Below are 15094 nucleotides of genomic sequence, written 5' to 3' on the forward strand. Positions count from 1 at the left end.
CAAACATTCAACATTCAGCCATGTGCAACATACGCACAGAGGTGTTCAATACTGTAGATGGTGTGGAATACAGATTTCTCTACAGGTAAAGAATGGAAGGTTTAATTGGTGGCTCTATGGCCAATTATCTCCCTAATGCCAGCCATTATTTGCCTTTAGTTGACTGCTAAATGTTTACTACCCCAGGTTGAAGACCCCAAGCTTGACTTTGGATCATTACAATTTACAATTGAGTTATTTTAGACAGACGCTCTCATCCAGAGAGACTAAGAGAGCGCAACCTGAACCCTAGTCAACAAACAACAGCGTATAACGGTTGATAGTCAGATAGATTAGATACAGACAGACAGACAGACAGGCAGGCCCGGATTTATATGACATGAGGCCCCTGGGCAAGGGGAAATAATGAGGCCCTCATGCGCGCGCAAAAATTCCACCTCCGGTCCACCTGACCACACCGTGACCTCACCTCCGGACCGGCCTGTGCATAATCTGACATGCATTGGCTCATTGGAAGGGTCTAAAGCGGATACAGAATTGGAGTTTGCGTGCATGTGTGTAGCCTGTGTGTGTGGAAAGTACCGGATACATAGAGTGGGCGGGCTTTAGACTGCACTAAGCTTTCAGAGCAGCTACATGCAGTGCGGCCAGCAGAGCAGAAGCTCTCAATGTTATTACCATAATAAAACAAAATGTACTGTAACTAAACACAAATATCACTTTATTTGGATTGCAATACTTTAAAATTTCATCATTAAATTAGCTCATTCAGGGTCTCTTCAAAATGGCTTCCAAGTTCCACACCGCCTCCCTCTCCATAGACTTCCATGTAATTCATAGTGCACGGATCATGCATGCCCATGCCTAGATCAAGCACCACGTGTGTGCACACTGTTCACAGCTTTCAAACAAAAAAATCAGAATGGAAATCCGTTCAGGCATACATGAGCTAGCAGCCATTATGTTTTCTTGAAATGTAAACAAACATGGCTGCCATGTTTGAAAGATGGGGTTGGTATGGGGGTTAAACATGGAATTTTTTTGTTTTGTTTTTGAGGCCCCCCTCCCCTGAGGCCCCCGGCCGCGTTCCCACCCTTGCCCTATGGTAAGTCCGGCCCTGCAGACAGACAGACAGACCACATAAATGGTCACTTAAAGCAGTGGTCCTCAACCTTTTCAGGTCACGAAGCCCCAAAATAATCCTATTTTAACTAGGGACTCACCCACCCTGATGAGCAATAAGAGTTGAGGAATTACATTTTGTATAACACGGTTCTATTGTGAAAATAGCAGATCTACATGCTCACAATGCCTCACGTTGTGAGGCATTGTGAGCATGTAGATCGGCTATTTTCACAATTTCTGCCTCTAATATTTGACAATTTGGCCAATGTTAAATTTGTCATTTTAGAGGTATTAAAAGGTCCTTAAATTGTCACTTTAGAAATGTGCAGATACCCTCACTTAAACTTTATGTTGGTGTGTTTACTGTTGAGTGAGAAAACAATGTTGCACATTAAGTTAATCATCTGGGGACCCCCCAAAATAATTTGGGGACCCCCCTGGGGGTCCTGACCCACAGGTTGAGAACCACTGACTTAAAGAGTAGAAAGGAAAGCACAACAACAACAATTTCACCAGAGAAAAATATCCGAATGTAATGTAGATTTTACATGACATGGGGCAGGTCATATAAGGTGTGCCTGGTGCGTATCTCGCCTGTTTGTTTTTCTAAATCATTCTCTGCCTGATGGCAAGGAGAATGGAATTTGTTCACAGAACATTTAGCATTATTTCTGCTTTAAAATCCAGTGGGAGTGAAGTGAATGAAACTCATCAAAACCATTCATCTCTGCACCACTTCCCCTCACTGGCACAACATTAAAAACGCAACATTCACAGTCAAGTCGTAAGTGCAAATGTAACCCTGAGAGTGTACAAATGTAACCAAACGGAACCTCAAACAAATGGACCCTTAACCACTTAAACTCGCTATGTATAGTAAATGGACCCGAGTTCACTGGGACCGTTTTTTTTTATCCATCTAGATCTCTTAGCTAAAAGTGGTAAAGGGTCCATTTGGTTACATTTGTAGACTCTCAGAGTTACAAAATTAAAGGGAGCGTGACATTTCTTTAGTAAAACAAATGTATAAATAAAAAAGCTCTATAGTAATCATTGCTATAGAGTAGAAAGGGAGTTCCACCAGGCACCAGCCACCAGCCAGGTGAAGCTAGGCATGGGAAGGGATGGGACGATAATCGTTCGTTATTATTAGTTTATCGTGAGTGTTTTTAAAACACTCATGATAATCGTAACCTGGAAATAACATATTTGATACAGCATTTTTTTCACTCTCGACCAAATCTCTTGTTTAGCAAATGTGGCAAAAAGATTATGGATGTTGGGGATATTTCCATTATTTTGAAACCTTCAGCTCTTTTATTCATATTCCCTCCACCTCTGAGTGTTGTTTTGCAGTTTAATCAGATTTTAGATCAACACTTATGGACTTAATTCTTTCTGCAACCATACAATCATTAATCACTTTAAAACTGGCGTTTTTTTTTTCTTCTTCTTCCTGAAATAGAATAGCAGCTCACAAGCTCACAACACACCGCCGTGTTGTGAGCAAGTAGATCTCCAATTTCTTTTGCGATCTTTTAAATAGGGCTTAAGTGCACTTTTAGCTATAGTTTTTTTTCCAATGAAATTATGCATCTGGTAAGAACTAAGTCTGTCTGTCTGTCCGTCTGTCCGAAGAAGATGTAGCACACATCAAAACGTTGTCCCTTTTTGTGTACTTCGTACCTTAAAGGCATCAAACCAGTCTGAGTTGCTGGCTGCATTGCCTTCCTTCTTACCTCCATTGCTATCGAGTCCAATAAACAGAAAATACAGTTTCTGGTCGGGACACCAATTTCACCCAATTAGGAGAAAGAATCCATTCATCAACTTCAATTTCATGGTGTTCCAATTCCAATATTGTCTGCTCAATGTTATTATTTTTGTTTCATCACCACCAATTTACTTGAGTATGAGTTCTCTCTAATGATTGGATAAAATTGACCTGACCTGAAAATATGTGTTTTTTTAGGCTACTAAAGAACTGGAGAGACCCATTACTGAGCAGACACTCTTTAACAATGATTATAATATAGAGATAGAGACTTAAAACACATTATTTTAATCAAGAAATATCACTTACAGCACCTTTAACACCTATATGTTTATATTACTTTAACTGTATGCAACAGGCTCCATCATCATTACAAACTGCTGTCTTCCACAGAGCATGTGGACGGAATGTTTTGAGTTGTTCACAATATGGTAGATGGTTTAACTTTAGATGATCAGGTTATTACACTTCCAAGTTTTACCTTTCCAGGTTTTAGATCATTTGACTGGGGTTGTTTTTGCTCAAACACGGTTTCCTTTCAAGTTAACCAGATCCAAATGTGAATTCCAACAGTCTGTGAAATAACTTTAAACAATTAATGCTAAATCAAAATAACTGCATCTTTGTGAAGACTGAGTTCATTGCAATCCAAAATGTAGCTAATGTAGATATCTCTTATCAATATTCTGTGTTGCTATGAAAGCTGCTTTTCTATCCAGCTTTTTGGTTTCCCTTTCTTTAGGGCCTGAGTGTTAATTTAACACTTCAAAATGTAAAATGGATCCAATCCAATTAACACTGAAGTACTTTGAGGTATCCCACACATCATCATCATTAAACCAACCAACAAAACCCACAAAAAAACGGCTGACATCTGGTTTCAAAAGTAATGACAGAACTTAACAAGCATGAAGCCAACCAAACCATTTCATGGTGGCTTTCTTCCTTATGGGCAACTAATGAAACAAAGTCAACAATAAACAATTTAAAGCTAATTATGTTTTCCATATTTCAACATTTATGTGACTTTAACGTGAATGTGCATTGTTTAGCCTAAGAGCTCACAAAAGTAGGGCTTGAAATGATAGTTGAACTCTTGTGGTTGCCAAACTTTTTAGCTCAAGACCCAAAAATCAAACCTCGGTTCGAAGTGGAGCGGTGAATTTGAGCAGCTGTACCCTATGTGAGTGAGTGAGTGAGTGTAAACTGTGCCTGTGAGTGAGTGGTGAGTGTGCCTGGCCTGCACAAAACAGCGCCCCTCCTTTAACTAGTGTGTTGTGTGTGGCCACTCAAGGTATTGCCCAGGCTACGGACACGGCCAGCCAGCCAGCCAGCCACCCAGCCAGCCACCCAGCCACATACCCACGGATATACCTGTTCATTGGGAGCGCTTTCACCGCTCCAAAAAAGAAACAGGCGTTTGGCCTGGACCCAAACTAGCAGGCTAACAATAGCAGATCTACAAGCACACAAGGCATTTTTGGAGCGGTGAAAGCGCTCCCAATGAACAGGTATATCCGTGGGTATGTGGCTGGCTGGCTGGCTGGCTGGCTGGCCCTGTCCGTAGCCTGGGCAATACCTTGAGTGGCCACACACAACACACTAGTTAAAGGAGGGGCGCTGTTTTGTGCAGGCCAGGCACACTCACCACTCACTCACAGGCACAGTTTACACTCACTCACTCACTCACATAGGGTACAGCTGCTCAAATTCACCGCTCCACTTCGAACCGAGGTTTGATTTTTTAGCTTGTGGATAGGCTATTTTCACATTAATTCTTTGATTTCTTTGTGAAATTATTGCAAAAATCAATGAATTATGTTTTTAATTAATCAAAATGTTTGCTTTTTATAGGATTTAAAAAATAATAACAACAATTAAAAACTAAATGTAAGAAAGAAAAAAATAAAGGGACCCATACAAATCTGTGACCCACACATGGGTCCCGACACGGTTTGGGAATCAGTTAGCCCTGAATACAGGACTCTCATATACATGAGAGTCCTGGTGCCGCCTCAACATGAGGAGTAGTGGGCAATCGAGCCCTTAACGGTTTGAGCTAGGAACGTCAGATTTAAAAAATAAAGTGCTTACCTAAGCCAACTTTGATAACAATTTGACGCCGCACAACGTTCATTACACGCCGCTACCGGATTGTTGAATAAAAAGCATTTTTGTCCGAAATTATTTTGCTTAACATAGGACGTCCGCCTCTAGTGGACAGTCGCGTCATCTCCGGTTGATCATTGTAGTGAACGGAGATGATGCGATGACGCGACTGTCCACTAGAGGCGGACGTCCTATGTTAAGCAAAATAATTTCGGACAAAAATGCGTTTTATTCAACAACCGGGGAGCGGCGTGTAATGAACGTTGTGCGGCGTCAAATCGTTAGCAAAGTTGGCTTGGGTAAGCAGTTTATTTTTGAAATCTGACGTTCCTAGCTCAAACCGTTGAGGGCTCGATTGCCCACTACTCCTCATGTTGAGGCGGCACCAGGACTCTCATGTATATGAGAGTCCTGTATTCAGGGCTAGGAATCAGTGGTCTATATAAAGTTGAGCCAAAAATGCTGACAATCGTTCTTTACCTGACACGGGGCTTTCGGGGACCCATTTGGAGCCGGGGTGGACAGCCTGGAACGCAGCGCGCACCTCGTGGCAGCTTGGCACGGATACCTGTCCGCCGGGCAGCCCGAAGAACAGCTGGACCAAGACGCACAGCGAGAGCACGTCGTGCACGGATAGACCGACCATGGCATACGACCCCAAATCACCCAGTATAAACTATACAACAGACGAGATCAAACTTCCGCACGACCAAAACAAAATAAAGTTAAAAAAGAGCGGTCCTGTGACTGCGGGTAGAAGGTGATACAGATAGGTCTACTGCAGGTGCCGCTGTCTCCGCTCCTCTGATGAACAGCATTGTTGTTTCTCTGCTTCGGGCTGATGGACGGTCGGTGAGTGAGTGGAATAGTGCTCTGTCCATCCAGAGAGAGCGATAGAGAGAGAGCGCTGTTTTGGATCTAGCCTATGTGGATGTCTGCAACTTAACAACCTCTTCACAAGTAGCCCTGGCTGGCTCTCAACTGGCGCCGCTCACAATGAACGAGAGAGACCCGAATCAACCCGGGCGCTGCGCGTTCTTCTCCAAAGCGCGCGCCACACAGCGTGGAGTGGAGTTATGCGCATTCACAGCCTAATTACCCAGTGGTGGGAAAAGTAGGCCTACTCCCGTTTCTTACTTGAGTAAAAGTATCAATGCTACTATGTAGACATAGCCTACTCTCTGTGTGGAATTCTAAATTGACTTTAGTAAGTAGCTACAAGGGTTGGTATCAAAATGTAGTTGATTTGATAGCACCCTTTGGGCTCTATTATGATCCAGGACTTATGCCTTAACTTCTTTGCCTTTTTTTTTTTACTATTTTGAAAAACATTTTTAAATACTTCAAATGCTGATCTACATCTGCACGTTGTGAGCTTGCAGATCAGCTATTTGAAATATTTAGAAAAATATGTCTATATAGTAAAAAATAAATAAAAGGCAAATAGGTTAAGGCATAAGACCTGGATCATAATAGAGCCCTTTATGCGGAATGTCCAATTTCACAATTTTTTTCAAATGTATAAAATAATATTTTGAAAATAGCTGATCTACAAGCTGACAATGCGAATCGATGCATTGTGAACTTGTAGATCTGCAAATGGCCAAAATGTATAGGGGGGCTGAAGTGGTTAATGTATGTTTTGTAATAATAATCAAAATCTGCAAAGTAACTAATGTTGTCAAACAATTGTAGAGGAGTAAAGGGACAATATTTGCCTCTGGGGTGTAGTGGAGTAGAAGTAGGCTAAAAGTAGGTCTACTTAAATATGGAAATATTCCAGTAAAGTAAAAAATACCTCCAAATTATTGTAGCTACTGAGTAAATGTACTTAGTTGCTTTACACCACTGGCATTCACAGCCTGACTGTAATAATTACCTCAACTGAATCATTGCCCTCTGTGGTCGCTCTGAAACCAAGGGATGAATTACTGTCGTCTGTGCCCCCCTCCTCCACACACTTGTTAAATAATGGCACTGGCCTTTGCGCAGCGGCCGCAGCCGATGCAATTAGGACATTCTCTAATCTAGACACGGTAGAGGTACCCTACAATAGTTGGGTGAAGAAACAGTGAATTGATAGACATAATGCTGTGTATGGATAGGAAGAAGAAAGCACAAACTGTAAAGGGCAATTTCTCATAAACACACTCAAGTCTCTATTGATCCTGAACTGTACAAACTTATTTTGATGCTTCACGGAGAACATAAAGGACATTTCATGTCAGATAATTGAGGAACAGTAGCATTCCGTTTAATCCACAATCATGAAGAATATCCCACTAGACGTTTCATTTCTTGCGCTAGTCACCAATACATGTGAACATGCTGCCATCTAGTGCTCACCATGAGTATTGCCATCCAAGAGTCACATTAAGCATTGGTTCTCAAAGTGGGGTCTGGGGACCCCTAGGGGTCCTTGAGGGAGCTAAATGATAGTTAGGAACTAAATGGACCATTATGGGTATTTAACTCAGTGTACAAATGGAACCAAATGCGTATAAATGAGTTAAATTACCATTGAATTTTACAATAACAAATGTGATCTCAGAGATCAATTAAAAGGGTGTCCATTTGCCAAAATGGGGGTCCCTGAAATTAAAAAGGTTGGGAGTCACTGCTAGAGCTGTAGAAATCCTCTTATGGGGGGTCACTGGTATATATTTTCAAATGGGGCTCCGTGGGATAATAAGTGTCAATTTAGGGGTCCTTGACATGAAAAGGTTTAAGGACGAGAAAATAGGCTACTATATTGGATTCTTTCAAACCTTTATTACACTTTCACTGAAACAGTTACATACAGATGAGATTTAAAACGTCATATGCAAAAGGTGGAGTTGACCACAACATCTGGCGGATTACAGATGGATACTGTGCAATTTTGTCTTTCTAGTTTATTGTCCAGTATTAAAATTGCGAAGTCATCCACCCGAAAACAGCAAGACAGAATGTCAACATGACTTCAGTGGCTCTGACAACAGCAGCAGCCTCATGTCAAACGCCGCCCGGCCGCAGCAAGTTCAGATCATTAATTTAAAAAACACTTTCAGTTAATTTCTTCTTAGGTTGAACTCTTGGGTCACAGAGAGCTTTGCATGGATTTGCACAGCACAAGAGTACAGAAGCTGAAAGCAAACCATCAAAACTCCCCGTAAACCCATCTTTACGCCCCCACAGGTAAACCCACCTGACCCGTGACCTTAGTTATCTTATTCATTTTAATGTTTTTTCTTCTTAGGTTTAAAGAAAAAAACATTTGTAATTTGTCCCGCAATAGCATTGCAATTGAGGGTAAAGCAATTGTTGTTATGTTAAAACCCACTAAGCCAAACAGGACCACAACTGAGGTAAAGGGGAGGTGACCGACAGTACTTGAAGTGCACAAACTGCAGTAGATCTACAAGTTACTATCTGCACTGTGAGCACTTTGTTACTGCCAGGTCTACGGTACAACATATTTAACACATGACAGGACTTATGCTTACACAAATCAATCAACATGGACCATTTACATCGATTGTTAGAGCATTATGGTAACATATCTTCCAGTTTGCACTGCACACACTGGCTGGTTACACACAAACACACACCTATCAAGTTATATGAAAAACACCTGCTTCCTGTGTTTTTCATGACATCACAGAGTTGTCTCGAGTCCAGTAAGGAGGACAGAAACACCATTGGAGACCCTTTTTTCTGTTTCCTCTCTTTATGTCTAACCTGCATGCAAAACTATTTGTAAAACAGTTCCGCAAATTAATACCCGTTACCGTTCTATTGCTGCACCTCGTACACATCTGCAACTATTTTTAACTCCATTACCCGTTACTAGGCTATGTGTATATATTTTTCACATTACACAAGTCAGGAACATTTGATTATTTGACCTGTTTCTATCCCTGTTTTCCTTGCTATTCTTTCTACCATCTCTATTCGTCTTCCCTTCCCGAACACGAATGGTGGCCCTTGCTTTCAGCCTGCACTTCTTTACACCAGTAAACCTGCGATGACGAGAGTGACAATCTATACTATAATTTTGCGAATGTCTGTCTGAGTGAGTGAGTGTCTGTCTGTATGAAACAGTGTTTCTCCTCGGTGGCTGGAGCAATTGATCTGAAATCGCATCACCATCAGCATATGAACACACCTGACATAACTGTGAAGCCCGTTTGTCACTTTCACAAATCGTATGCTGTATAATAGCATTTTTATGGTGTATCTATATCTATTTAGCCTACAGTACCTTTTGTGACCACACATGTTAAGGGAGGGGCGCTGTTGTTCAGGCCATGCACAATCACACACAAACCCACACACACACACACACACACACAGGGGGGGGGGGGGGGGGAGTGTGTGTGTGTGCAGGCGGGCAGGCGGGCGGGCGGGCGGGCGGGCGGGCGGGGGGGGGGGTTCTGGCCCTGTTACAGATGTTGTCCAAAATCATGCAGATCGGTACACAGTATCTCTGTAGCCGTTAAATGGAACGGGTATTTCTTACATTGATGCTCCTACATATTAGCATGCAAGCACCAGTTAAAGTTACTTTCCATCCCTCATATACTGTGTGCACAGTGCACATCCCATAATCCACACACTGCACATCATTTCGGAGCTCATATCTTTGAACGGGTAAGGGCTAGTAGAGCTGATTCTTGAAGTTCATTTTTAGTCCTCCAGCCAAAAGGAGCAACCAGGGCAGTAGATATCAGAGTATTTGACTAACTACACTAGATGCACCTTAGCTGGAGAACCATGAGGTCAGAGGACACTGATGGAGCAGATGTCACCCTCCTCCACCCGGCCTGGACCGTCTGAAAGAAAACACAATCGATTAACATGAATATTTAATGGGATCCTTTAACCCAGATTGATTTGACATCGCTGGATGTCTGTTATGTTAAACGACACGAAGGAAAAGTCACGAAAACCTATAAATGGGAGTCATTTGCTAATATTTTGTAAATACTCTAGTATAAACATGGCAAACAAATGATAACAGACTTTGTGAATGTAAACACTAAACAGCATGGCCTGTGCATGCAGGGGTTAAGGACAAGGTCATAATATACTACAATTATTTTAATGGAGTGGCGTAGTTGTAACTTATTACTTTTAGTTTAGACCTCAATGTTTTCAGTTTGAGGTTTACACAATCTTTTGTTATGGTTGAAAACTTTACCCTGTAGGAAAAAATGAGAGCAGTAGGTCTATAGGCCAAAGTGGGATGGGATAGTAGCCTATTCTGGTTTCCAATTCCAATCTCACAGTGAAATGTCAACTCAAATTGGCCTTTATCCCCTCCCCCCCAATAATCTGAAATGTTTTAACAGGTGAAGCCCGTTTAGGTTGATAACCAAATGCGTTTACTGAACACGATATACAATGTAAAAGATAAACTTCTACAGGTTAATAGCCAACGTAATGGACATCAATAAAGTTTGACCTAATTTTAAAGCATGGAGTTTCTTTCATGATTGAAGACGCACTAGCTGGTGAAAGTGGCGCCAACGTCTTGTAATGGAGCCCATCAATAAAACACACACTGATTTTAATCACGTCAACCACAATTAGCCTACATTATATTAGGCTACATATCACCTTGACAATATTGTTCATTCAAATGTCCATTTAGATGCTATCAATTAAATATGTAGCCTAACCAGGATAACCCAAATTCACCTCGAGCTTTAACAAGCTGTTGCAAAATGTATCACCATGTATCTTTCAAAGAGGATACTTTTTTGTATCGATTCAGAAATACTAAATATTGAAGCCATCTTGTTGTAGGCTACCGATTACTTCATTCGGAAACCACGGGAAACACGTTTCCCTCAACGGTAAATGGAAAAGATTGTAACTGGGTTAGAAGACGTTATTGGACGTTTTTATCCAATTAACCAAATCCCCTGAAATTTAATGAAATGATAGAAATACATTCTCTATTTCTAGGCTATAGCATTTCAATTAAACATTTGGAGCAGTGGTTGCCAAACGACCCAAAAGAGAAATCAGACGTTTGGGGACCCAAACTAGTGAAAACGGCAGATCTACAAGCTCACAACGCGGTGCGACGCGATGCGGCGTGAGCTTGTAGATCTGCCGTTTTCACTACTTCTTAAACATGTGTTTTCCAATTTATGGAATTCCTTTGATTTCGATTTAATTTATTAATGAAATTACTTGGAATGAATTAAATCCCTTACAAATCCATGAAAATCTTAGCTTTGGGGTGAATGTTTTCTGAAAATGTTTCGAAATTATAATAATTAAAAACAAAATGTAGGGGAACCTAGGAACCAGTGATTTGGAGCAAATTCGTGTCAACTCGAGCCTTGGCGATTACGATCGTCGTTGGAATATCACAGGTTAAAATGATAGGCTACACATGACCCGTTTGCCTCGGAGTTTGGGTGGGCCGTTTGAAACGAATCAACACCACAAGGTCGGCTACATCATCACTAATAATGTTACGTACCTTAATGCTGCTGTGGTGAATCCTCTTCAGTCAAGTCTCTTGGACAGCGTTTTTTTCTCCCCCCTGCCAACAAAAAGTTTGGTGATGCATGAAATGGTGTGAGCATCTTTTCTGGTTGTTTTTCTCTTTGTGGGGGTGGGGATCGACATAGTCCTGAGCGTAGAAAAGCGTTGCAGTCTTGTAGCTCTTTTAATCTTCACACAAACATTCCGGAGGGTTTTTTTTCTTCTTTTGGACACAAGGTCGTGTTGATCGCAGGCAGGCAGCCCTGGACTGGAGGTCTCTATCTCTCTCGAAAAACAAAAATCTTCCCCCCAAAACAAAATGTTTAAAAAGAACGCCTGGGACATTTCCCCTTGTCTCTTTCCATTGAACAGTGCGTGGCCACTGAGAGCCAGAAGGCTTGTGACCTGTAACCCTTGTAAACCCTATCTCCCATTCTACCCCCACTCCCACCCAACCACCCCAAAGACCCCCAAGACCCAGTGGTGGGAAAAGTACTCACATTTCCTCCTACTTACAAGTAAAAGTATCAATACTGCAATGTGGATGTACTCTGTTACGAGTAAAAGTCTGGTATTCAACATTCACTTGAGTAAAAGTACAAAAGTATTGCTATCAAAATGTACTTAAAAGTACCAAAAGTTAAAAGTGTTCATTATGCAGACTGTAGAGTGTGTAGACCATTTCACCAAGTTTTCAAGTGTATAAAAAAATTAAAATAGCAGATCTACAAGCTCACAATGCGACGCATTGCAATATTTGGATCCGAGATGTAGTGGAGTAGAAGTAAAAGTATTGGAAATTGGAACAAATCCAGTAGAGTACAAATACCTCAAAAGTGTAGGCTACTTAAGTAATTGTACTTAGTTACCACTGCAAAGACCTCCACCACTCCGACAATCTGCATCTATAGGCTGCATCTATGAGGGGAATATTTATTTCATTTATTTATTTTACATTTGATCTTTTAAGTATTATGGTTTATTTGATCATTAAGACTAAACATTGCGCGTGCATGGTGCACTCACTGGTGTCTCGTCTCAATCCAGCGTTGCCTTATTTGCCTTCTTTTACCCGGTTGAACTTTAACCCACTTTCCCAGAATGCATTCTCGCTGATCGGCTACGAGGCTTGTGATTGGTGGGATAAAAAGTAAAGACACTGCGGCGGATCATTTGACATTTCTTTCTGTGTTGTCGTGTTAGTAGAAAGACAATGGTGGAAGAAATACAGATTTTTGTTTTGTTACTTATTTAAAATAACTGTATTTAAAAGTGTAGGCCTACTTGAGTAGTAGAGGTACAAAAGTATATGTGTGTGTGTGTGTGTGTGTGTGTGTGTGTGCGTGTGTGCGCGTGTGTGTGTGTGTGTGTGTGTGTGTGTGTGCGCGCGCGCTGTTACTGTTAATGTCTACTATTTTGGCTGTGGATACTCATTATGAAAATGTCACATTTCATTTCACCAGTTAAAAATCTACAAGATCTACAAGCTGACATTGTCAGAATACTTTACGAAAATAGCTGATCTTGTCAGCCTGACAAGATCAGCTATTTTCGAAAAGTAGACTATAAAATATATAATTGTTTAAGTTTAAAAAAATATATAAATAATCTAAAGGGTTGTCTACAAGACTGCAAACAAAGGTTTTCAAATAATTAGTGGATAACAAATATATACAAATTGAAGTGATCATGCTTGTTCAGTTTGTTTGTTGCAACCTGGCCGACTTTAGGATTGATGATAATCAAATCAAATCTTTAGTGTTTAAGCTGAAATCTGAAGTCTGTTTTTCCTTTTTTGTTTTTCTCATAAAAAATGTACATCTTAATGTATTATTTATTTCACATCTCTGTGATGCTAATTGCCTATCAAGCTAGGAACCCATTTGGTAAAATGGGCCTTTTTTTAAATTTGCTTTGAGGAATCCGTCTTGAGATGTATTGTACGCAATCCATATGTTTTATGTCCTAATTGAGATTTGAACCCTAGTCTGACAGACCAGGCATCTACCTCTCCTGCAAGAGGGAATCCCCCTTGGTCTGGGGAGATGCTTATGCACTTCAGGCAGTACTACCTGTCAAAAAGTAGGTGTCCTCCCCAACAGTCTCGATGGAAGAGTAGGGAGACCACCTCCAAACACTGCAGATGTACCAAGTTGTCCGGTCTCTATAGTGGAAATATCATCCCATCCCAACTACTAATTGAAGCCAAGGCTGATCGATGGGCCCCAAATTGCATGACAGGGGTCTCAGAGCACATGGTTGGTTCTACAGACTCCAACTTTCGCACACGGATATCAGATATTTTCCTACGTTCTTAGCCACTTCCCCTGCCGTTACTGTACTTGCATGATCTACAGTTGTACAAAACAAAATTTTTCAGTAGAACCGCCGATCCAACCAATATGCCATAAAAGGGGACAAAGACAGAGATCCAGAGATCTCCATTATATGGGCACATATCCATTTTACATCACACTGACACGCATGGACTTGGCCTTACTGATGACGTCAGTGTTCTCCAAACACATTACACATATGCGCGGTATCAAGATACGGACTTATTTCAAGAGGACCTACATGTTGATTACAGACACACGCTGAGCAACACCTCACTGTTTCTATGTCCCGAATGCTCACATTGCGGTGCCTTGTATGGAAAGAGGAGAGAAAGGGTTTCTGCTGCAACTCCGGGAAGACTGACATTACATATGACCCCGCAAATCACAAACCAGGCTCAATCCCACCAACGCCTCCACAAGCTATGGCCCTTTTCCTTGATCAGAAATTTGTGAAGCGTGTACAACAGTACAACAATGCACTGTCAATGGCAAGTATTGGTTTACAAGAGATAGCTATACCTGGAAAAAGGACTACATTTAACATCATATACGCCATATGAGTCAGCTGACTCGTGGGCACAAAAGGGACACAGTCAGAGGCAAAGACAGATACAGAGATCTCTATGGGCATAACAGGACACAGACAGATAGAGATCTTCATAATATGGGCATAAAATGGACGCAGACAGACAGATACAAAGATCTCCATATATGGGCATAAATGCACACAGGCAAACAGATGGTCAAAACGGGTCCTTGCATTAAATGGTAGGCATTCATTCCCTCTCACATTAAAGGGTGGGGCATTCATCCCCTATTTACATCGTTCCCGAGTAGACCGGTGCCTGACTAGACACTCTAATTAATACTAGTAAGACGCCTCAGGGCGACATGCTACCTCGCCCTTCATCTGGCCAGTGATGTACATCGGACCAGTTACCCATATATGGAGACCCCTGCATGATAGTCAACAATGTTATGTCAAAACATGCCCATATATGGGCATTACCAAATATGGGCATTCCCAGATATGTCCTTAATATTGATGACATTGTGACAGGGATCTCCATAAATGGGCATTAAACGTATGTTAATTTGTAAAGCCAAGCAGGGCCGTGGCAAGTTAAGGCCTGGGTTTGATGCCTGGGGTCTCCATATATGGGAATAAACGGGATTTTGCTTCTGGGAATGCCCATATATGGACTTTTTATTTTATTTTATCCTTTATTAATAATATGTATCCATATACATACAATATATGTTA

The 15094-nt window shown here is 41.3% G+C and overlaps 1 protein-coding gene across 1 annotated transcript in view; it reads right to left on the reverse strand.

Moving 5' to 3' along the window:
* Positions 1-5654, reverse strand: part of gpc3 (glypican 3) — a gene marked incomplete at both ends in the record, with an annotated part of 208890 nt that extends 203236 nt beyond the window's left edge. Inside the window, one exon of the mRNA XM_080746680.1 lies at positions 5489-5654. Coding sequence (XP_080602806.1) covers positions 5489-5654 — 166 coding nt within the window. The remainder of the gene's footprint in view (positions 1-5488) is intronic.
* Positions 5655-15094: the final 9440 nt, after the last annotated feature.

Source organism: Nannobrachium achirus, assembly GCF_963921795.1.
Source record: "Nannobrachium achirus genome assembly, chromosome: 17".
NCBI classification, from domain to species: Eukaryota; Metazoa; Chordata; class Actinopteri; order Myctophiformes; family Myctophidae; genus Nannobrachium; species Nannobrachium achirus.